Source organism: Lepus europaeus, chromosome 11 (assembly GCF_033115175.1).
Source record: "Lepus europaeus isolate LE1 chromosome 11, mLepTim1.pri, whole genome shotgun sequence".
Taxonomy (NCBI): domain Eukaryota; kingdom Metazoa; phylum Chordata; class Mammalia; order Lagomorpha; family Leporidae; genus Lepus; species Lepus europaeus.
Genome location: NC_084837.1, coordinates 70622768 through 70646148, shown reverse-complemented (window position 1 = coordinate 70646148; position 23381 = coordinate 70622768). Strand labels below are relative to the sequence as shown.

The 23381-nt window shown below is 45.3% G+C and overlaps 1 protein-coding gene across 1 annotated transcript in view; it reads left to right on the top strand.

The window, feature by feature from the left end:
• The window catches only part of SHC4 (SHC adaptor protein 4), a 139227-nt gene that overhangs the window by 110806 nt on the left and 5040 nt on the right, over positions 1-23381 (top strand). The window contains exons 7-11 of the mRNA XM_062204767.1: positions 1350-1473; positions 2982-3153; positions 5795-5855; positions 16085-16264; positions 21421-21674. Of these exons, the coding sequence (XP_062060751.1) occupies positions 1350-1473; positions 2982-3153; positions 5795-5855; positions 16085-16264; positions 21421-21674 (791 nt within the window). The remainder of the gene's footprint in view (positions 1-1349; positions 1474-2981; positions 3154-5794; positions 5856-16084; positions 16265-21420; positions 21675-23381) is intronic.

The following is a 23381-nucleotide window of genomic DNA, read 5'->3' as shown; positions in this document are numbered from 1 at the left end:
CTGGTCTCCCATGCGGGTGCAGGGCCCAAGGACTTGGGCCATCCTCCACTGCCTTCCCAGGCCACAGCAGAGAGCTGGACTGGAAGAGGAGCAACCGGGACAGAATCCGGCGCCCCAACCAGGACTAGAACTCGGGGTGCCGGTGCCACAGGCAGAGGATTAGCCTAGTGAGCCACGGCGCCGGCCAGGACTGTTTCTGAGTCATCCGTGTGAAGCAGCAGATTAAGTCTTTGCATTGCCAGGCCCTAAACATCATGTCCTACTGTAACCAAGGCAAGAACGGTATTACATACATTGGGGAAATTGATTGACAGAAACCCAAACACAAGCTCCTGCTTTGATGTCAGCAGCACATTTGCTAATGTGTGGTCAGCCTCTTTCCCACCTCTAGCTTATTTTTTTTAAAGATTTATTTTTATTTATTTGAAAGATTTACACAGAGGTAAAGGTAGAGACAGAGAGGTCTTCCATCTGCTGGTTCGCTCCCCAGATGGCTGCAATGGCCAGAGCTGCGCTTATCCGAAGCCAGGAGCCAGGAGTTTCTTCCAGGTCTCCCACGTGGGTGCAGGGGCCCAAGGACTTGGGCCATCCTTTACTGCTTTCCTAGGCCATAGCAGAGAGCTGGATCAGAAGACGAGCAGCCAGGACTAGACCTGGCACCCATATGGGATGCCGGCACTTCAGGCTAGGGCTTTAACTTGCTGTGCCACAGCACCAGCCCCAAGCTTATTTATTTTGCATATGAAAACTAGCCCCTTCCCAGTAACTGCTTCTCAGAGCAAAATCTTTAGTATCTTCCAATGCTAAATTTCCCATACTAAATTCAGTACTGATTTTGATGCTGGTCGGAGAGAGTTCATGAGCAGAATTTTGAAGATGGATATTACCATACTGATCACTGCTCTAAGAAGTGGCTAGAGAAGGAAGTATTACAAAGCCCGTGTCTGCACCAGCAGCCCTGTCTCTGGGGGTGGGGTTGGAAAGTTACCTTTTTCAGTCTCCTGTAACCCATCACACAGGAAGCCTCAAACCTCATCCTCCCATCAGATCGCAGCCTTGAGCATCTCCTGTATTGACTTCATGAACACCAGATTATGATTCAAAATCAGTTTTCTTTTATAAAAATGTGGACCCCAAATACCTGCTGTGAGACCGAAATGTGTGTAAAACCCCAGTGTTTCTTCCCTTTGCTTTGCACCCTTCCTACCATTTCAGAGCTGCAGAGAGTTTGTAAAACCACTTCCATTCATTCAATTACCGGTTCATGTGCTGAAAGTATTTTGACTTTATGTAATTTTCTCTTACTGCAAATTTATTGTAATATTACTTTTTGGTGTGTGTTCTTGCAGCCTGCCACATACTGGAATGCCGCAGCGGAATGGCTCAAGACGTCATAAGTACCATAGGGCAGGCTTTTGAACTCCGGTTTAAACAGTACTTGAAAAATCCTTCTTTGAATGCTGCTTGTGAAAGGTTGGCAGAGAGTGGTATACTTACTTGACTTGCTATATATTTTTAAAATTAATATGACATCTTAAAATTGACTAATGGAATTAGTATGTTTTCCCTTACCAATAGACGCAGCTTCTATTCTATTTTTCTTCCTTTCATATTTATTCAGCTATTTCCCCTTGCTTTGTAATTAGATTAAAGGAGAGACAAAAAGTAAGAGGTTGGCCCTGTTTTTCTGTTACACAGGGCTATGAATTAATTAAGGGGAATCATCAAATAATATGCATCTGTAGATTCCTCTGACTTATTTCAAACTCGGATTCCTAGCACATCAGTTAAAAAAAAGAGCCAAGTAATAAGAATAATAATAATCAGAGCCAAATAATCAGCATCGCGCATCTGTTGCCAAAATTGCCGTTAGTTTGCTGGTTTGCCACGGCAGTAGATCAGCTCCAGCGCAGCTGTGGCAGGAGGTGGGACACGACGTGACCCAAGGATCTGCTTGTTCTGCTTGTGAAGGCACAGAAAATCCACAGTGACAGCGGAACCTCTTCAGGGCTGCCAGACTCCATGTGTGCAATGCAGTGAGGCCTCAGGCTTGCACAATTCACACCTGAGAAATGAAATGCTTGGGCACTTTAAAATGCATTTTCCCCCTAATTTGACATTTTGTATATCAACAAACACTGGGTGTGGTGATCTTCCTATATGAAGGGATCTGGGCTAGCAAAGAGAGGGGTTTACTGAGGGCCTTGATGCTAAATTTTTCCCTGGATGGCACTAACTCTAGTGTTTTCGTTTCATTGACTGGTAATGAACCCAACGAAACCATGTGGATCGCCAGTGGAGTGAGTTTAATCAAAAAAGACTTGATTTATTCTTTTTTATAAGAAACTTTACCGATCCCAATTTGTAAGAGAACTCCAATTTTTTTTTTTGCCCTGTTTCAGTTTTAAAAACAATTGTGTGTTTACCCACTTGCCACATATGGTTCTAATATTTCTTTATGAATCCCATATACGCCTCCAGATTTGTGCAGACGTGATAGCTGGCCATAGCTCTCTTATTTTTTTATTTTTTTCATTTTGATTTTGAAAACTGGGCTGGGCCCTCTACCCAAAGAACAATACGTGAATTTGCTTCCAGCAAAAACATTTCCAAAATGGAACAATCAAGGTATGCCGGAGATACCCAGGGAAACTTTGTATTTTTGTGATCCCAAGGCAAAAGGACCTCTATTTGGGACTTCATATATTTATTGCTACTAGTTATCACTGGAGGGGTTACACAAACATCACCCTCGGTGCTTTTTGTCAGCTTTCACTCCACTTTAATTGTCTATGGAATGCTAAACAACTCAACCATCTGGTTGCTTCTATCCAGATGTTTGACATCACTTAAGCATAGCTATAAACTTAAAGGATGAATGCACAGTTTTTCAGGATCATTTGCTGGTTCTGACCCTCTGCATTCCCTCCAGCATTGGAAGTCTCACCCAACCCCTTGGGAATTCTTTTTTGTCCTTTCAGTAAGGAGGTGCACATCGACGGCCCAGCTGAAGAGAGGGACGGTCCTGAGTATTACAATGAGATCCCAGGGAAGCAGCCCCCTGCTGGTGGTGTCTCCGATGTGCGCGCCAAAGTTCAAGCCACAGAACAAATGGCTTACTGCCCCATCCGGTGTGAAAAGTTGTGCTATTTGGTAAGTCATGTCTTAGTGTGACTTGAACCAACAAGGCGATTCTGGCTTTATTTATCATGGGGAGCTGTTAATCTGAGGGCTTCCAAATGCTAGCTTAGAGAAAGCCCCATCTTGTTCAAAACTGAGGCCAGAGAGTGAATCATGTTGGAGCATGTACTAGATCATTTTTACTTCCAATCTCCCAACCAGAGCCTTCGCAGATGACCTCATATCCACTTCCAGGAGGACCAGGGCGATCCAACAAGTTATCCTCAACTTCACCCTTCCCCATCTGCACATCGCCACTGTGCTTTCTGCTTCTCTTCCTTAGCAACTGTCTCCAAAGCCAGTCTTTCCCCTGCACTCCTGATCCAATCCCCTCTTGCCAACTTTGTGCCCTTGTTCTGTCCTTTAGCCTTGACCTCAAACTTTATTTTCTGTCTATTGACTCTTCATCTTCTGCCTGCAGACAAACTTGACTTGTCCAACTCAACTATATGTCCCACCTCTTTCTAATTTTCCCTTTATCCACAAACTTCTAGAAAGCATTGTTTCTATCTGCTTTCGTGTTGCACTAGACTTTTTTTCTTAAGATTTATTTTGCTTATTTTTTTTTAAGATTTTACATATTTATTTGAGAGGTAGAGTTACAGACAGTGAGAGGGAGAGACAGAGAGCAAGGTCTTCCTTCTGTTGATTCAATCCCCAAATGGCTGCAACAGCCGGAGCTACATCAATCTGAAGTCAGGAGCCAGGTGCTTCTTCCCAGTCTCCCATGCAGGTGCAGGGGCCCAAGCACTTGGACCATTTCCTACTGCTTTCCCAGGCCACAGCAGAGAGCTGGATTGGGAGAGGAGCAGCTAGGACTAGAATCCGGTGCCCATATGGGATGCCAACACCACAGGCAGAGGATTAACCAACTGCACCATGGGGCTGGCCCTTTACTTATTCTAAAGGCTGGGTTACAGAGGGAAACAGGGAGAGAGAGAGAGGACTTCCATCCCCTGGTTCACTCCCCAAATGGCTGCAACCGCCAGGGCTGTCCCAGGCTGAAGTCAGGAGCCAGGAGCTTTCTCCAGGTCTCCCATGCAGGTGCAGGGCCCCATGGACTTGGGCCATCTTACACTGCTTTCCCAGCCATTAGCAGAGTACTGGATCAGAACTGGAGCAGCGGGGATGCAAACTGGCACCCATGTGGGATGCTAGCACTGCAGGCAGCAGCTTCAGCTGTTACACCACAACACTGGCCCCTGACCTCTACATGGTAACTTGATAGGAATTGCTTTTACAAAGGTCACCAGAGGTTTTAATTGCTAAATGTATTTCCCTACCCAATCTTCTGCATTTGTCTACAGCGTTTGAGACCTGTTGGCTGCCTCTTCTTTTTTTTTGAGACCCTCTTCTGTTAGATTCCAAAACAGTTCCAAGTTGTCTTTTTCTTCTCACATCTCTAGTTGCTACTTTCTTTCCTTTTGTCATGTTTTGCAACATTTAATTATGAGTATTTTCGAATATACAGAAACATTTAGAATTATGCAATGAATAGCTACATACTTGCCACCTACGTCCAGCATTTAGCATTTTTCTCTATTTGCTCTTTCAAATATGTATTCATTTATCATCCGTTGGTCCATCTTATTTTTGATAGTTTTCAAAGTAAGTTGCATCTTTTTCTTTTATATTGTGTTTTCTTCCATCCCCACCTTCCTACCACGTAGGTACCCTCCAAGGCTCTGCTTTCGGCATTTACCTTGCCCCATCTTTAGCCCTTACCTGTCTTCCCTGATGTAATACCACATTGTATTACATTGCTTATTTTTGTCAAGGTTAGACTCAGCATTTTCTCCTTGACTCCAAACTCAGTTCCTTGACTGATCTGCTCATGTTTGTTAGTGGCAGTGCCACTGTTTCACTAACCTGCCGTCTTTTATTTTTCTCATACTTTAGGTTGTATATCAACCTAGTCTGTAAGACCTAGGATTCCATCATGAAAATATCTTTTGAGTTTGCCCAAATGTTTCCATCCTCAGAGTACATTTCTAAGTTCTGGTCCCTAATTGCCTTCTGAAAACCCCATTTTTTATCTCCAGTCTCACCCCTGAAATGCTCCTGCGCAGTTCTAGATTCATTATTCTAAAGCCCATAATGACACTGTCCTTCTCAAAGGTCCGAGTGGATCCCCATTCCACTCCCGAAGACAGCCATGGATGGCTGAAGCCCTCCGATGAGATAAGATTTCAGGATGAGAAGTGAGCCTGGCACAAGCCTCAGTAGACCAGGGCTCCAGCCTGCCAGTTCAGAGTTAGACAGAGCTTGGCAACCGGGCCAGTGTTCATACTAATGCCCTGAAAATCACTTTGTGGCTGAGATTTGATTGAGTCCTGGGTATGAAATTCGAAACAAAGTGGTAACCCTTCGGACACAGGACCGTGTCGTCTCTGCACCCCTCCACCTCAGTGACTCACTTCTGCACCTCCAAAACAATGTGCTGGGAGACGCAGGAACTCTCCCCACCCTGGATCTTACCTGGCAGACATTTGCCATGTCAGGAAGTGCAGGGGCCTGCCCTGATCCTCTGAGAGTATTTTTTTATGAATATTTGTAATGAGTTTATGAATGTGTACTATGTTTGTAAATGTTTCACAACTTGTTGTTTGTACAGCCTGGAAACTCCAAGTGCAGCAGTGTGTACGAGAACTGTTTAGAACAAAGCAGGGCAATAGGTAGGTACTACGCCCTCCCCGTCTGCCACCCTCCTTACTCCTGTGAAATCAGAAGGACGTGTGCGGCCCTGTTCTTCAACCCTTCACGGAAGGATCAGCATATGTAATTAGCGTGTAACATTTGGGACTGCAGACTTCTCCGAGGCCCGGATGCTGCACGTGTGTCACTAGGAAGCCTCGTGCTTCTCTTTGGTCTTGGGCGCTCCACCCTGCTGATGGTTTTGCTTTCTGGGCCCTTGCACTGCTTCAGCATCAGGAAAGCTCTCTAAAGGGAACACAAAACTCAAGCGAGTTCCACTTCAAAGACAATGAGACAGTAAACTGATATGAAAATTGACACCTGTCAGATCCATTAGGGTTAACATCAAAGCTTTACTCAAGCCTGGCAAAGAGAACAAAAGGCTATCTGAAATATGAGAGTCCCAACGACAGGGACCTGTCCACTCTGGACCTGCCAGGATATTAAATCTCTTATTGCTACAGGAGATCATTGATGTTGGGCAGAAGTTTTTCAAAATACAAGTATAGGACATTAGCTATCAGGCTGAACATAAATTTTCATGAAACAAGTTATGCTGCCAGTTAGTCATTTCATTCTTACAGGGTGTTGAATGGTTTCTTTCTTTTTTTTTTTTTTTAAGATTTGTTTTATTTAATTTTGCAAGAGTTACAAAGAGAGGTAGAGCTAGAGAGAGAGGTGTTCCATCCAGTGGTTCACTCCGCAATGGCCAGAGCTGAGCCGATCTGAAGCCAGGAACCAGGAGCTTCTTCCAGGTCTCCCATGTGGGAGCAGGGGTCCAAGTACCTGGGTCATCTTCTACTTCCAGCAGGGAGCTGGATCAGAAGTAGAGCAGCTGAGACTTGAACCAGCACCCATATGGGATACTGGCACTGTAGGCCAGGGCTTTAACCTGCTGTGCCACAGTACCAGCCACCTTCTTTTTATTTTTAAAAATTAAGAAAGTAGCATTCATTTGAAAGAGAGACAGAGAGTGCGTCCATCTGTTGGTCAGTTCACTCACCAAATGCCTGCAAAGGCCATGGCTGTGCCAGGGTGAAGCTGGGAGGTGGAAACTCTATTGAGGTTGCCCTTATGAGTGGCAGGAGTCCAAATAATTGAGCCATCATGGCTGCCTCCCAGGGTCTGCTTTAGCATGAAGCCGAAGTCAGGAGCTGGAGACAGGCATTGAACTAAAGCACTCCAATATGGGATACAGGCATCTTAACCACTAGGCCAAATGCCTACTCCTAAGGAAGTATTTAAATTTTTTTTTCTAAAATATAGCCTGTTTTGATAGAAATTCAAATCCCATGTTATTCTCTATCATTAGTTAAAATTCCAAAGTAATTTTTAATAAGATGACTGAAAAAAATTAAATTAATGATGTAAATATGTTTTAAAAATTATTCTCTTTAGAAGCTATACTTTCTCCCTCCTTCCTTTCACTCACCCTGAAAATTCCTAAGCTAAGTATTTAACAGTCAAGAACGTACCTATAGTAATGCACATACTTTGTCCCTGCACGGAAGCTCACTTGGAAATGCCACCATGCCCTGTTTTACTTCCCTCATTTTCTTCATTTGTTCACATGAACAAATCTTCAATGGTTCACTCACTGACGATTTCCCAAGGACCTCCCAGGTGAGAGGCACAACTGGCGCACCTGTAGTTTGCAGTTTAGCCAGGGAGACACACCTTATCCAAATGCTGATGGATGTGATGCATGTTTCAAAGCCCAAGGTGTTACAGGAACAAATAAGAGGAAAATCTAGCCTAATCTCCGGGAGCTATAGAGTCTCTCCCTAAGGAAGGGATAACCAGGCCAAGGACTGACAGAGATGTGGGAGTTAACGAGGCACAGAGGAGGAGGAGGAGGAGGGAGAGGAAGGAAAGAACCAGAGAGTGGAGGAGGATGAGTGATCAGGAGAACTACGTGTGTCATGGCCAGTTCTCAGGCCATTGGCACCAAGCAACTGGTGGAGAGAGAGATGAATCTTGAGTCTGTGAGTCCTGAGAAACGCCAGAATCTTCAGCCCTGCCGGGACAGCTCCCTTCCCAGCCTGCCTCACTTCTCTCCATTAAATACGTTAGCACAGCCACATCTTCCTGTCCTGTCACCCAGCTTCCAAAGGGAGCTCAATGAATGAAAATTCTTGATGTCTCTAGAATTGGGCTGAATGTACAAAATCAAAATACTAGCATAAGGCCGGCGCCGCAGCTCATAGGCTAATTCTCTGCCTGTGGCGCTGGCACCCGGGGTTCTAGTCCTGGTTGGGGCACCAGGTTCTAGTCCCAGTTGCCCCTCTTCCAGTCCAGCTCTCTGCTGTGGTCTGGGAAGTCAGTGGAGGACGGCACAAGTGCTTGGGCCCTGCACCCGCACGGGAGACCAGGAGGAGGCACCTAGCTCCTGGCTTCGGATTGGCGCAGCGCGCCCGCTGCGGTGGCCACTTGGGGGGTGAACCAACGGAAGGAAGACCTTTCTCTCTGTCTCTCTCTCTCACTGTCCACTCTGCCTGTCAAAAAAAAAAAAAAAAACAAAACAAAACAGCATAGCAGAAACGGCATGCTTTCCCTTATGTTTTCCTAAGAGCTCTCACTTGGGAAGTGTCTCCTATGTATAGCCAAAGTGATTAAATATAATCATATACAATAGAAATACAGAAAATATTATATGTGTGTGAGTGTGTGTGTGTATACACACTTGGGAGCACTGTTCCCCCAAAGTATAAATCTATGAAGGGATTAATGGATATCATTTCAACCTTATTCAAGATTTTTCTTGTAATAAAAGACTGTCTGGAGCCTGGGACATGTTTTTCCATAGAATAAATTTTAGCCATGATGGCTAACTCAGACAAGCACACCACATTTTACTGTTCTGATTTGCCTAAGGCAGTGATTGTAACTGGAAATATTTTAGAATCTTGGGCAGGTGAGGCATGGCATTTACCATTGGAAGAAGTCCTCTAGTTGGACAGCTTCCTCCCCTGTCAGTCACAACATTGTTGTCACAGAAATGAAAGTTCTGAATTCCTCAGGGGAGCCCGCCTGCTGGCAAACCATCTCCCCAAACAGTCACCAAAGCCATGGTGGGATGGGAGAACTCAGCACGTGTACCAGGGCCAGCACAGGGCAGGGTTCCTCCTATTGTGCTAAGAGGGAGTTCCCACAACATCATTCTTTCATACCACAACTCCTGTAAATAAAGTGTTCCTATCTTTGGACCTGCTTGGGTCGACGTAGGTAAACCTTTAAAAGGGAACCTGAGATTCTTGACCGATGAGCAAATCAATAACAATTGCCAGAATAGCAAAAACATAGTTTTTTGGGCTTTCCCCGGATTCATATGTAAGCATTTGAGAGACAACTATACAAATATTTTCAATAAGATTTGACTTCTTCCTCCAATACACTTGTTTATTCAAATATTGGCTTAGAATGTGAATCCCAGGTTTATTATAAATATTGCAATAAGCTGCTGGCTATTGAAGGAGATAATTTTATTCATCAGTGGCTGTAGAAAAGATCTCTATACCTGATAATAGATTCCCTTATGAAAAAACTAACCAGCAAAGTAGAACAATGTTTCCCTAACCTTCCAGTTAAAACGGAAATTTGATATTTTTAATAAAAAAGATGTTAAATTTCCACAAATCCTAAGGGCTTAGACTTTAAAATTCTGTTATTCACAGTATATACATTGTGGATATATTTATCTTCTGCCAAAAATTTCAGACAGGTTGGCTTGGTTCTCCAAGTTATCGTTGGTGTAAAGGATTTTTGGGCTATATAAGGTCACGTGTGTGACTAAGCTCCCATCACCCAAACACTGTAGCCTAGAACTATGAAAAGGTATGGGGCAGAATATCTTTCTTTATTTTCTAATTTAAGATAACATTGACAAATATTGTCATATTAAAAAAAAAAAGGAGTGGAGATTTTCAGGAGAGGATGGGTATAGACACTGCTGCCTTTGTGTCACCCTTGGCAGGGGGTGAGCTGGTGTGGTCGGCCCCAGCCAGTGCTTTGTGAGGGGCCACTGAGTCTGCATCATTGATCATGATTATGAATAGACAAAGAAAATTGTGTCTGTGTGTGTGTGTATAAAACACATACAATGGAATATTATTCAGCTATCATTTGCATCAAAACGGTTGCAACTAGAGAACATCGTCTTGAGTGAAATAAGCCAGACACAGAAAGACAAATATTGCATGTTCTCCCTTGAATGTGGGAGCTAAAATTAAAAAACAAAAACAAAAACAAAAAAAACACAGTATGGAGCTGGCACTGTGGCTAGCAGGTAAAGCTGCCACCTGCAGTGCCGGTATCCCATATGGGCACTGGTTTGAGTTCCGGTTGCTCCATTTCCACTCCAGCTCTCTGCTATGGCCTGGGAAAGCAGTAGAAGATGGCCCAAGTCCTTGGGACCCTGCACCCACATAGGAGATAGGGAAGAAGCTCCTGGCAACTGGCTTCAGATAGGTGCAGCTCTGGCCATTGCAGATAATTGGGGAGTGAACCAGCGGACGGAAGACCTCTCTCTCTCTCTCTCTCTCTCTCTGTGCCTCTGCTTCTCTCTGTGTGGAACTCTTTCAAATAAATAAATAAATCTTAAAAAAAAACTAAAAAACAAAAAGAAAAAAGAAAAAAATGGCTGCAATTCCTGTGTTTATCAGTTTTCCTGCATATATAGTGTTTTGTCAAACTTTAAATCTTTGTCAAACAAATTAAGAATGATATATTATTACAGTTTTAATTATCTATGATTTAAAATTTACTGTATATGCATATGCATTAAATAGACATTTTATTTTATTTTATTTCTTTTTTTTTTTTTTTTTGCTGCCAGGCAGAGTTAGACAGTGAGAGAGAGAGAGAGACAGAGAGAGAGTTATAGACGGTGAGAGAGAGACAGAATGGTCCTCCCTCCATTGGTTCACTCCCCTAATGGCCACCATGGCCAGCACCACACCAATCTGAAGCCAGGAGCTGGGTACTTCCTCCTGTCTCCCATGCGGGTGCAGGGCGCAAGCACTTGGGCCATCCTCCACTGCCCTCCTGGGCCACAGCAGAGAGCCAGACTGGAAGAGGCGCAACCAGGACTGATACCCGGCACCCCAACTGGGACTAGAACCCCGGGTGCCGGCGCCACAGGCAGAAGATTAGCCAAGTGAGCCATGGTGCCGGCCAACGTATTTTCATATAGCCCTTGCCTATAGTCTTGCTGAACTATGGCTTTTTTTTTTACTTTTTATTTATTGAATTTTTTCTTTTTTTTTTTTTTTGACAGGCAGAGTGGATAGTGAGAGAGAGAGACAGAGAGAAAGGTCTTCCTTTGCCGTTGGTTCACCCTCCAATGGCCGCCACGGCCGGCGTGTTGCGGCCGGCGCACCGCGCTGATCCGAAGGCAGGAGCCAGGTGCTTCTCCTGGTCTCCCATGGGGTGCAGGGCCCAAGCACTTGGGCCATGCTCCACTGCACTCCCAGGCCACAGTAGAGAGCTGGCCTGGAAGAGGGGCAACCGGGACAGAATCCGGTGCCCCAACTGGGACTAGAACCTGGTGTACCGGTGCCGCAAGACAGAGGATTAGCCAATTGAGCCACGGCGCTGGCTTTATTTGTTTAATTTCTTATTTAGTGGAGCATTAAGGCTTTAAATCATAATGTAAATTAAAAATATGTTATCTCAAAAATTAAAAAAATGAAATAGAAAATTCTTAGAAAGAGGGGCCTTTGCTGTGGCGTAGTCAGTTAAGTCTCTGACTGAGGCACTGGCATCCCGTATGGGCACCAGTTTGAGTTCTGGCTGCTCCACTTCTGATCCAGCTCTATGCTTATGGCCTGGGAAAGCAGTGGAGATGACCCAATTGCTTGGGCTCCTGCACCCATGTGGGAGACCTTGAGGGAGCACCTGGCTCCTGGCTTCAATTGGCTCAGCTCTGGCAGTAGTGCACATTTTGGGGGTGAACCAGCAGACGCAAGACCTTTCTCTGTCTCTCCCTCCCTCTATCTGTATGTAACTCTGCCTCTCAAATAAATAAATCTTTAGAGAGAGAGAGAGCGAGAGCGAGCGAGCATGATGAGATCAAATAGGCTAAGAAAGGAAAGCTGGGTAGCCATTCAGTCATTCATTCATTCAGCTGATAACTGTTTTTCTTTTGAGCACTTGCTTCACCCCAGGCACTGAAAATCCAGAAGATAAACAGAGATACCCATTCTAGTTTAAAATACTTCCTTAGGAGTAGGCATTTGGCCTAATGGTTAAGATGCTTGTATTCCATATTGGAGTGCTTGTGTTCAGTGCCTGTCTCCAGCTCCTGACTTCAGCTTTGTGCTAAAGCAGACCCTGGGAGGCAGCAGTGATGTGAAAGATGGGCAAGGAAACAGAGGCTAAGAGTGCTGCCCATTATATTACGAAAGGGCACCTGACCCAACCTGGAGGAGAGAAGGCCACAGGGAAGACTTCTTCAAGGAGATAGATTCAGAACAGACTTTTTTTTTTTTTAAGATTGATTTATTTGAGAGGCAGAGTTACAGAGAGAGAGAGAGAGGTCTTCCATCCTCTGGTTTGCTTCCCAAATGGCCGCAGTAGCCAGAATTGAGCCAATCCAAAGCTAGGAGCTTCTTTCAGGGCTCCCACATGGGTGCAGGGGCTTATGCATTTGGGCCATATTCCACTGCTTTCCCAGGCCATAAGCAGAGAGTTAGATCAGAAGTGGAGCAGCTGGGACTTGAATCCACACCCATATGGGATGCTGGCGCTGTAAGTGGAGGCTTAACCTACCACAGTGCCAGCCCCCAGAGCAGAGTCTTAAAGGACAAACAGGAGTTAGATAAAGAAAGGGAGGTGAGGACATTGTAGTAAGAGATCCACATTGTGTTCAGAGGTCAAGCATCCATGAATAATATTGATTAAATTCCTACTTTTAGGCAAGCATTGTGCTCAGTGTCTCAGCAGCTTTATTTCACTTAGTCGTCACCAGCTGTACTTGAATCTAGGCATCCCCATTTTACAGGTATGAAAACTGAGTATTGGAAACATTAATTAACTTACTCCAGGCATACCAGTAGTAGGAGATAACACCGGGATTTTAACTCAGGTTCTTATGAATTTAGAAGCAGACCTCTTAGACATTTGCAAGCACTTTTTTTCTGGAGAGGTAGAAAGAAAGAAAGAGCAAGCAAGGGAATGAGAAGGAGAGCACTCCTATCATATATTCTGGCTAACTTCATACCTGCCCACGACAGCCAGGGCTGGGCCTGGGCCAAAGCCAGCAGCCGGGAACCCAATCCAGGTCTCCCATATGGGTGGTAGGAAGTCAACTGATTGAGCCATCATCACTGCCTCCCAGGTCGGCATGACCAGGAAGCTGGAATCAGGAGCTAGAGCCAGGAATTTAACCCAGGCACTCTGATTTGAGATGCAGGCATTGTAATCAGTGTCTAAACTGCTATGCACCCCCAAGCACTTTTGATCATAACACACTCCCAGTAAATTTTTATAGGCAGGCACTCCTAAATAAATGATTATTCAATAACTTATTTATGTATAAGTTATATACACATGTACTACTATGTTTTACATTATTATAAGATGCGAAAGTATAAAAATTGTAAAGTTAGAGTTGATAAATAAACATATTTTAAAAACTTCCTCCTGGGGGCTGGCACTGTGGTGCAGTGGGTTAAGTCACCTCTTGGAATGACTGAATCCCATATCAGGGTGCTTGTTCAAGTCTTAGCTGCTCTGCTTCTGATCCATCTTCCTGCTGATGTGGCTGGGAAGCAGCAGGTGATGGCTCAAGTACTTGTGCCCCTGCCACCCTACATGGAAGTCTCAGAGGGAGTTCCTGGCTCCTGGCTTCAGCCTGACCCAGCACTGGATGCTGTAGGGAATCAACCAGCAAATGGAAGATCTCTCTGTCTGTGTTTCTGTATCAGTCTCATCCTCTCCTTCTCTGTCATCCTGCCTTTCAAGTAAGTCTTTGAAAACAATTCCTGCTGGTGACAACAGCTGGATACTATCAGATTATATTTCAAGGCCCAGTGTATATTTGTTGATAAAGAAAATAGCTGTAAATCTACATTTCAGATCTTGGTAGTTTTAACTTTCAGGAGGTCAGATTCTGATCCCATTAGATCATTGTTGCTCATGAGCTCATGATGCTGCCAAGGAGGAGTTTGCCCTAGGAGTAAAAGGATTGTCTTCAATCCTTGGTTTCTTTGCAGTGATCTTTTAACCACTTGTCATCTGCTGAAAGTAGATTTCGTGTAAACTAGATAAATCATAAATCCACTTCGCCTAGCAAATGGAAACTGTCAGGTGCATAGATGAAGCGCTCTGCTAACCCCTCCCTCTGTGGAAAGCCCACTGCTCTCTCAGGACGCCTTGCATGCCAACAAGAGCATGTGTGTGACAAGACGACATGTCCCAGCTGACAGACAAGCAGTAAAGGAGCAGCAGGTCACCAGCCTCCTGACTGGGCTTCCCCTGCTTGGTGGACTGTTGGGTTTCCATCTGTGAATTACAAGAACCTGAGCGCTGTTCATCATGAGGTGAAATCCTATATGGGCTTGGTCCTTCTTGGACCTCATGATGATGTTGAATGACCGAAGCGATAGAAGGACTCATGTTTTATGGTCAGACAATGGACTGTCACCACTCTAGGGGCAGCCTTGGGGTGATCCTGGTCCACATCTGATATCTGGCCAAAATGATAAATGGACTTTAGAAAAAAAAAAAAAAAGCAAAAAGTTCTATCCTGGCTTTCTTAGATCCGTTTGGACAGTCCAGGGTACTTCATGCTGCTGGGTAATGAGTATGGTCCTAGAATCCGTGAGTTCCATAACTGGTGTGCCAGGTGTGTGCCGAGGTTACAGCCATGACCAAGGCAGGCAGGATTCCTGCCTTCATGGTACATGCAGTCTACACGCATCCAGACATTAAACAAATGATAGCATGATGATAGAATTAATGACTCTTTTTTTTAAGATTTATTTATTTGAAAGGCAGAGTTACAGACAGAGGGAGAGACAGAGATGGAGGTCTTCCATCTACTGGTTTATCACCCAAATGGCCACAATGGCTGGAGCTGGGCCAATCCAAAGTCAGGCCAAAGTCCAAAGAAGACAGGAGCTTCTTCTGGATCTCCCACGTGGGTGCAGGGGCCCAAGGACTTTAGCCATCTTTCACTGCTTTCCCAGGCCATTTATAGAGAGCTGGATCAGAAGAGGGGTAGCTGGGACTAGAACCGGCACCCATATGGGATGCTGGCCTGGCAGGTGGAGGCTTCATCTACTACACCACAGCACCGGCCCCGGCTTATTCTTGTAAATGGGGCCTTCGAAGGTTGAGTACCAACTGCTAGGGAAGCAGAGAAATGTCATCCAGTCTGGAAGGTCAGGGAAGGTTCTCTTGAAGACAGATGTTTAAACTGACATGTGAAGGATGCCAGTGATGGAGGTGGGGAGGGAAGGTCCTGTCACAGAGGACATGGGCCTTACAGTCCGGTTCATCCCTCAGCGCCAGTGTGGCCCCCTGGTAGGAGCTGCAAATGAGACAGTGGGAAGAGAAGCTGAGACAGCAGAGCCTGCAGCTTGTTGGAGAGTATGAGAAACAATTAAAGGGTCTTTAAACCTCCAAGAAACACCATATGATCAGAATTGCAGACTTAAGAAGAAGATCCTTTTAGCCACAGTATGCAAAATTGAATGGAGGGTAGAAGACCTGAGGGTTGATTGCTTTCCACTGATTAACAGAATTGAAATAACAGCCACCAGGGCAAGACCGAGCTGGAAAACAGGAAACTGAGGGCACAGAGAGAAGCCAGATGCCCCCTCCCCACCTTAAGAATTTTATTCATTCATTTATTGTAAAATGAATTTAAGAATTTCAAATGAAGTCATGCATTTTTGAATAAGAGTTTATAACAACTACTGTAGTTGAATATTGCACGCTTATTTTGCTGATTTTTGGGCAACCACTTGGAGTGGTATTGCATGTATGTTCGTGCTGTTTGTTGAGGCAGTTGGTCAGCTGAGGGGAGGCCAATGAGAGAATGGCTTTCCCTCAAAGACTGGTGCTTATGTTGGTTTTATGGGTCAAGTTCAATCTTTGGGATGGATGAGGCTTTTAGCATCCTATACAGCCTATGCACAAACAGGATTTTAGATTTATGACTTAGAAAACAAGAACGTAATGCATTGGTCACTCCTAATTACTACAGGTAACACCCATGAGCGAGGGGTGCCATTCCCACGAGAGGCCTCATTAATGAAGCACACGTGTCGAGTGGACCTCTTTGACGACCCTTGCTACATTAACACGCAGGCTCTTCAAAGCACACTTGGCTGTGCCAGAGATCAGAGCTCAGGTCAGCCACCGGGGAACTCATGGCATCGTGGAAGTAAGTAGCTACTCACTGCCTGTGTTAGTTTTCTGGGCTGTTGTAGCAAATGGCCACAAACTGCGTATCTGAAAAGAACAAAAATTTATTCTCTCAGAGTTCTGGAGGGTGGAAGTCTGAAATCAAGGTGTTAGCATGATGGGTGTTTCGTTTTTTGTTTTTTTTTTTTTTTTTTTTTTTTTTTTTTTTTTTTGGACAGGCAGAGTGGACAGTGAGAGAGAGAGACAGAGAGAAAGGTCTTCCTTTGTCTTTGGTTCACCCTCCAATGGCCGTCGAGGCCGGTGCGTTGCAGCCAGCGCACCGCGCTGATCCGAAGCCAGGAGCCAGGTGCTTATCCTGGTCTCCCATAGGGTGCAGGGCCCAAGGACTTGGGCCATCCTCCACTGCCTTCCTGGGCCATAGCAGAGAGCTGGCCTGGAAGAGGGGCAACCGGGACAGAATCCGGCGCCCCGACCGGGACTAGAACCTGGTGTGCTGTCGCCTCAGGCGGAGGATTAGCCTATTGAGCCACAGCGCCGGCCTAGCATGATGGGTTCTTTCTGCGGGCTCTGGAGGGGGATCTGTCCCAGCCCTCTTCTTGCTTCCAGCTGCTGCAGTAATTCTTCATGCTCCTTGGCCTAGAGACGCATCACTGCATCAGTCCTCAGAGGACCTACCCCATGTCTCTGCATCTCACACCCCCCTCTCTCCTAGAGGACAAGTCATTGGATTAGGTGAGATGAGGTGATCACATGAAAGACCATCTCACCTCAAGATTCGTAATTGAATTACACTTGCAAAGACTTTCTTGCCAAATTAGTTTACATTCACAGGTACCAGGGATTAGGACTGATCATATCTTTTACATTACCTGTATCTCATTTTTTAAAAAGATTTATTTATTTATTTGAAAGTCAGAGTTACACAGAGAGTGAAAGTGAGGCAGAGAGAGGGGGAGAAAGGGAAAGAGGGAGGGAGGGAGGGAGGGGTCCGTCTTCCACGCACTGATTCACTCCCCAATTGGCTGCAACAGCCGGAGTTGCGCTTATCTGAAGTCAGGAGCCAGGAGCTTCTTCTGGGTCTCCCACATATGTGCAGGGGTCCAAGCACTTGGGCCATCTTCCACTGCTTTCCCGGGCACTTTAGCAGGGAGCTGGATCAGAAGTGGAGTGGCGGGGACATGAATGGGTGCCCATATGGGATGCTGGTGTGGCAGCTTTGCTGGCTACGCCACAGCGTGGGCCCCCTAAAGGGAGCCCTCATTTTTAGAGTTACAAGGATTCTTTCTTCACCTCAGTCTCTCACTTCAGTTAATATTGATCAGAACTTTGTGGAAATGTTTTAGGTGTCAAGGTTTTTTTGAATAATCCTTTCAAATATTTTAAATTGACTCCCATTTTGGTTTCTGCTGTGTGCTTTTGCTATAGAAAGGCTGTTAAACTCTGGAGATTGTGCTTATTTGCATGAGCAACAATGGCCACTATTTCTGTTTTGTGTAATGATGGTATTAATTTTATTCATTTCCAAACCCCTTGATAAGTCATCTATACAACACGAAAATGAGATAGCTCCTTTCTTCAGCCTTATACTCTGGTAAGATACAATAAGACAAACAGAATTTTCCTGCCGAATTGCTTCCAGGGGTAAATGCATAAACAGGAACCTAAATAAATAAGAGCAGAACAAGCCAAAGGCCTACAATCAGCTGAAAAATAACTAAACAGAAATGCTTTTATAAAATAGTGAAGCTTGTTGGGTTCAGAGATTGGCTTGGTCTCAAATCTGGTTTGCTCCAAAAACGGAGAGCCGGTCCTGAGAAAGCCCTTTCCCAGCCCAGCGAGTCTCTCCAGAACTGCCAAAGGCAACTTTCCAGTGTGGCTGTGGTGGCAGTGCAACACTGAAGAGGAGATTCTGTTGTGCTTGGGCTTCACTAGACTGCCTTGATTCTCTAGATTACGAGAATCCTCATTGTCAGGCAGGAGCAAATGGTCTGTCTCTTTTGCAGACATTCTAGGATCATTCTTGGTACCCAACCCAACCAAGTTGGGTCCTCTGGAAGTAGATACCAAGAGAAAACTTGACATGTAGGGTCCTTATGGGCATCAATGTTAGGAAGCCAGGGGGAGGGCTGGTTAGAGGGGAAATGGAAGTACAAGGGAGCCTGTGTGGTCTGTCGAGTGTCCCACATTGGATTGAAGTGGCTGGGCCTTTATCCCTGGGTTATGTCAGTATTTGTATGTGGGCCATTCTAGGGTGGATAAGCCCATGGCAGCTGAGCAGACCTTGAATTGCGAGTCAACCGGGAAGTGACACCTGGGACAATTAGTCCTTTCTTGAAGGGGGATTTGGGTGGTGCTTCTCAAGTCCACCACAGAGAACATCTTGTCTGATGGGTGGTGGGATATGAAACATTCAGACTCCTGCAGTAAGCAGAACTCAACTGTTAAATGTGAAATATTGTGTGGATAAGGTTAAATATTTTAGAGAGATAGCTTTTTGGGAAAAGAAAGTTTCTAGATCCTAGGTTTTAAAAGTAAGGCAAGGGGCCAGCGCTGTGGCACAGTGGGTTAAATCCCTGGCCTGCAGTGCCAGCATTCCATATGGGCACTGGTTTGAGTCCCAGCAGCTCCACTTCCAATACAGTTCCCTGTTAATGTGCCTGGGAAAGCACTGGAAGATGGCCCAAACCCTGCACCCAGGTGGGAGACCCAGAAGAAGCTCCTGGCTTCAGCCAGTCCCAATCCTGACCATTGTGGCCACTTGGGGAGTGACCCAGTGGATGGAAGATCTCTCTGTCTCTCTCTCTCTCTCTGTGCCTCTGCCTCTCCTTCTCGGTTACTCTTTCAAATAAAATAAATCTTTTAAAAAAGTAAATATTTTTAAAAAGTAAAACATAATTTTAAAAATCTGTTGCATAGTGTGCTTTTAGCAGAATTAGATTTTCAGCAAATGTTTGGATGATTGAAATCTCCCAGCACAGTGTATCTTGTCCTTTTGCTAATTTGGGAAACTATGGGAAAACATTGTCCACATCCTCTGGCTGGCCCATGATCTAGTGCCTCTTTTCAAGATGATATAATGTCTGTTTTTCTTTTGTTTTGTCCTTGTCCAAAAGCTCTTCACCATAATCTCAGAATAAACCAGAAGCCATCATGCACTAAACTGTGCGCACACACACACATGCACACAAGCACACATCCACACCCAAGTAAACACACACAGATGGCCAAAGTTGCTCATTAGAAGGTCTCCATTGTGCTGGAAAGCAGGCACACCAAGGCCAGCTATAAGGATTATTCATCAAATCTGGACACGTTTCATCAGGCTTTTCCTGGCAACAATGGAAATATTGGCTTGTAGAGGAGAATGTTTCCAGTCATTAGATTTCGAAGAAGGATATATTTTTGAAAGATATAGTTGTGAGTGCTGCATCATAACTGTGTTATGCAGAAAGAAGTTCTTAAGTAGGGACGAAATTAGAACATATTAATAGAATTGAACTGTGTCTACATCTACAGGCACTGCTTGCCTATGCTAACAACTTTCGGGGGTGGTCATATATATAAGTTGTCAAACTCATAGCCAAGCAAGTTTCCCATTTGTGAGACCTTTGGATAAGGACGTTTGTGTTAATAAAGGTGAAGGTTGGTTTCTATGCGAAAGATCCCCTGCGTTTCACAGTGCATTTAGTTATCCCTCAGAACTGCAGGGAGTGGGTTCAGAATCTCCCACCAACCCTGGAATCTGTGGATGTTCCAGGGCCTTCTATAAGATGGTGTAGTATTGGCACGACCTATGCATGTCTTCTTGAGTGCTTTAAGTCATCTCTAAATTACTTATATTACCTAATACAATGAACATGCTATGTAGTAGTTGTTTTACTGGATTGTTTAGGGAACAATGACAAGAAAAAAATAAGTCTCCACAAGTTTGATGAGACGAAAAATTCTTTTCATATATTTTCAGTCCGAGCGTGGTTGAATCTGGGGATGTAGAACTGTGGACCTCGAGGGTGGACTGTATAAAGCCTGGTCTCTATGGTTATTTTTCCCAGTAAATTTGTCACATTAAATGCACAACTTTTCTTTTCCTGGATTCAGATGTAAGAATTTTATGTCATTGCTTCTGGAGATGCTGCCTGGTATCTTGAGAGTCTTGTCATCTACTAGAGACCTTTGTGGGCACTGCAGAAGTAGATGGCTTGACAAGTGTTGAGAACTGAAAGATTTTACATGCAAGGCAAGGGCCTTAGAGTTTGGAGAACCTGGGCTTCGGAATCAGAGAGACCTTATTTCAAATCCTGTGACTTTGGCTAAGTAACTTCCGTGTGAAGACCCATGTCCTTGTCTGTCTAATTTTGAGAATTAAGCAGTATAATGGATGCGAAGCACTCAGATGGGCTTCTCAGAATCCACAGGAACTACACAATAGTTACTGTCACCATGAGTTTAAAGCGGTGCCACCAGCTCTCCTGCTTTTTGATGCTTACCCCGCAGACCGTTTCTCATCACCAGTGTTCTCAACTGTAGACAACACTTATTCTGCAGAGCCTGGGGGAACTGCCTCAGACCTGTGCCCCTGAAGTTTTGCTTGCTTTTAGCTCATCAAGTCTGTTTTGTCCACACAGGTGAAAGACACAAAGCTGAGTGATCAGTTACTAGGAATGCTGTGAGGTTTAGCAAAGCTTTGAAATTTCTGGTCAGGACAATGTCCAGAAGTTCAACACTGATTTGGTTATAAAAATCCCAAATGCTCAAACATGGACATGGTCCAGAGTTACCATAGCTATTTTCATAGAGTTTGGGAATACTGTAGGAGTTATCTGTAGTCTAGGTGCAGGATAAGGTTTTTTTTTTCTCTTTCACAAGCAGCCCTTGGGACATAAAGAACCTCTCTCTGCAGTTATAAAAGCAGTTCTCATGGGCCAGTTCCATTTCTGATCTGAAAGGAAAATTCTTGCACATGGGCAAGCCTTTGCTAGTAGCAGAAGCCAAAGGCAATGTTTGGATCAACCATTAAGTGAGAGACTGTTGGGAGTTCTGAAAGCAAAAACCTCATTTGTTTAGGAACGGGCTTATTTAAATAGTGCCCAGCACGCAATAGGACCTCAAGTTGTATTTGAGGATGGATGGATGAAGGGTAACTTGGTGATGACCTTCTTTGTGTTCTGATTTCAGAGACACCAGAAACTGTTCAACCAGGTGCCACAGCCCAGCCTGCCAGCTCGCATTCCTTGCCACACATTAAGCAGCAGCTGTGGAATGAAGAGTGTTACCATGGCAAGCTGAGCAGGAAGGCGGCAGAGAGCCTTTTGGTAAAGGACGGGGACTTTTTGGTTCGAGAGAGTGCAACCTCCCCTGGCCAGTATGTGCTGAGTGGACTCCAGGGAGGCCAGGCGAAACATCTGCTCCTGGTGGATCCTGAAGGCAAGGTATCACCGGCTTCGCATGACACGGTTCACAGGGGGTGTTTTGTTAAGAATAACCTGAGTGGTTTCTAAAACTGGCATTGGATAGTGTTCAAGACTAAGTGTTTAATGTCTCTTGAACCTTCCAGCTGGTGCAGGAAATGCTAAATAGAGAGCAGGGGAGGCGTGAGAGCGGGAAGCCACGCTGAGTCGTCAGATAGAGGATCGCCTCTCCCTGCCAGCCTCAGTTCAGTTCCACAAAGTGAAGGAAGATGCCATATGAGGAAGCTAAGGGACCCACAGGTCATGACGCTCAGTATCACATATGTAGTCCTTTTTTCCTTTTTAAAGATTTTATTTATTTATTTATTTATTTGAGAGGTAGAGTTACAGAATGAGAGAGAGAGAGAAAGGTCTTCCATCTGCTGATTCACTCCCCAAATGGCTACAATGGGCAGAGCTGAGCCAATCTGAAGCCAGGAGCTTCTTCTGGGTCTCCCACATGGGTGCAGTGGCCCAAGCACTCAGGCCATCTTCCATTGCTTTCCCAGGCCATAGCAGAGAGCAGGATCGGTAGAGGAGCAGCTGGGACTGGAACTAGGCGGAGACTTAGCCCACTACACCACAGTGCTGGCCCCACATATGTAGTTCTTACTGTCAGGGTGCCTATGGTTTCATGGAACAGGTGCCTAAATAATTATAAGGATGAATGAGTTAAGGATGGTTCAACCAAAGAATCATGGTATGGCTCAGGATCGAGAGGTTGCTGTGGTTGAGGCAAAGTGAGAAGGCTCCTTATGGGGTCTGACACATAAGATAAATGTTGAAAAGAGGGTGTGATTTAAGAATGGGGACATTCAAAAAGAATATAGTGAAGGGACCAAAGGAGCAGACAGAGGGACAGAATGTTATGAAGCCAATAGAAGGTGTATGGCTGGAGCAGAGGGTACCATTAAGACAGAAAAATGATCCAGCAAAGGCAGGCTGGAGCCATCCCATGGGACGTAATGTGGAGCAAGCTGCCTGAATGGCCAGATAGTGCGGGGGCGGGGGCAGGCCATTGGCAATTGGATACAATCCAAACCTATGTGGGCAGTGACATTATCAGGATGGCAGAAGGGGAAGTCCCAGCCCTCATTCACCCACAGAAACACTGATTTAACAACTTAAATGGACCAAAATAGCATCATGAGAATTGCAGAATCCAGTCGAGAAGGTGTAATACCCAGGTGAGCATAAGGCTGCAAACAGTCATGTTGACTTGAATAAGGAGAGCAAGTTCACCTTGCCAGCGTCCATCCCTTTCCTGAGCCAGCGCAGCTCAGTGCCTGCAGAGAATGGCTGGACACATGACCTCTCCCGCGGTGGGGAAAGAGAAGAGTGGAGCGTGCAGCCATGGCTTGGCTTTTTGCGGGCTGCCTGAGGAATTGGTTTCCATCTCGCCTCCTTCGAAGCCCTGGTGGAAGCAGCAGGGTTCGGACGCCTGGGTGCCACTGAGGACAAAGAGTACAGTTAAGCAGCTGCCCCTCCTCAGTGTGGGCAGGAGCATGTGCACCATATAAGGCTTCTCCCTCAGGAAGGAGGAGAGAAGCCAAGTGCCACCAGCTCTCTGGCCTTTTGATGCAGGGCTGCTTGATGGACTGGTGTCTGTCCTGCCTGTCGCAGTGCAGACGTCAGTGGCCACTGAGAACTAGAGAGAATGGTGTAGCGCCAAAGGACATGCAGTGCCAC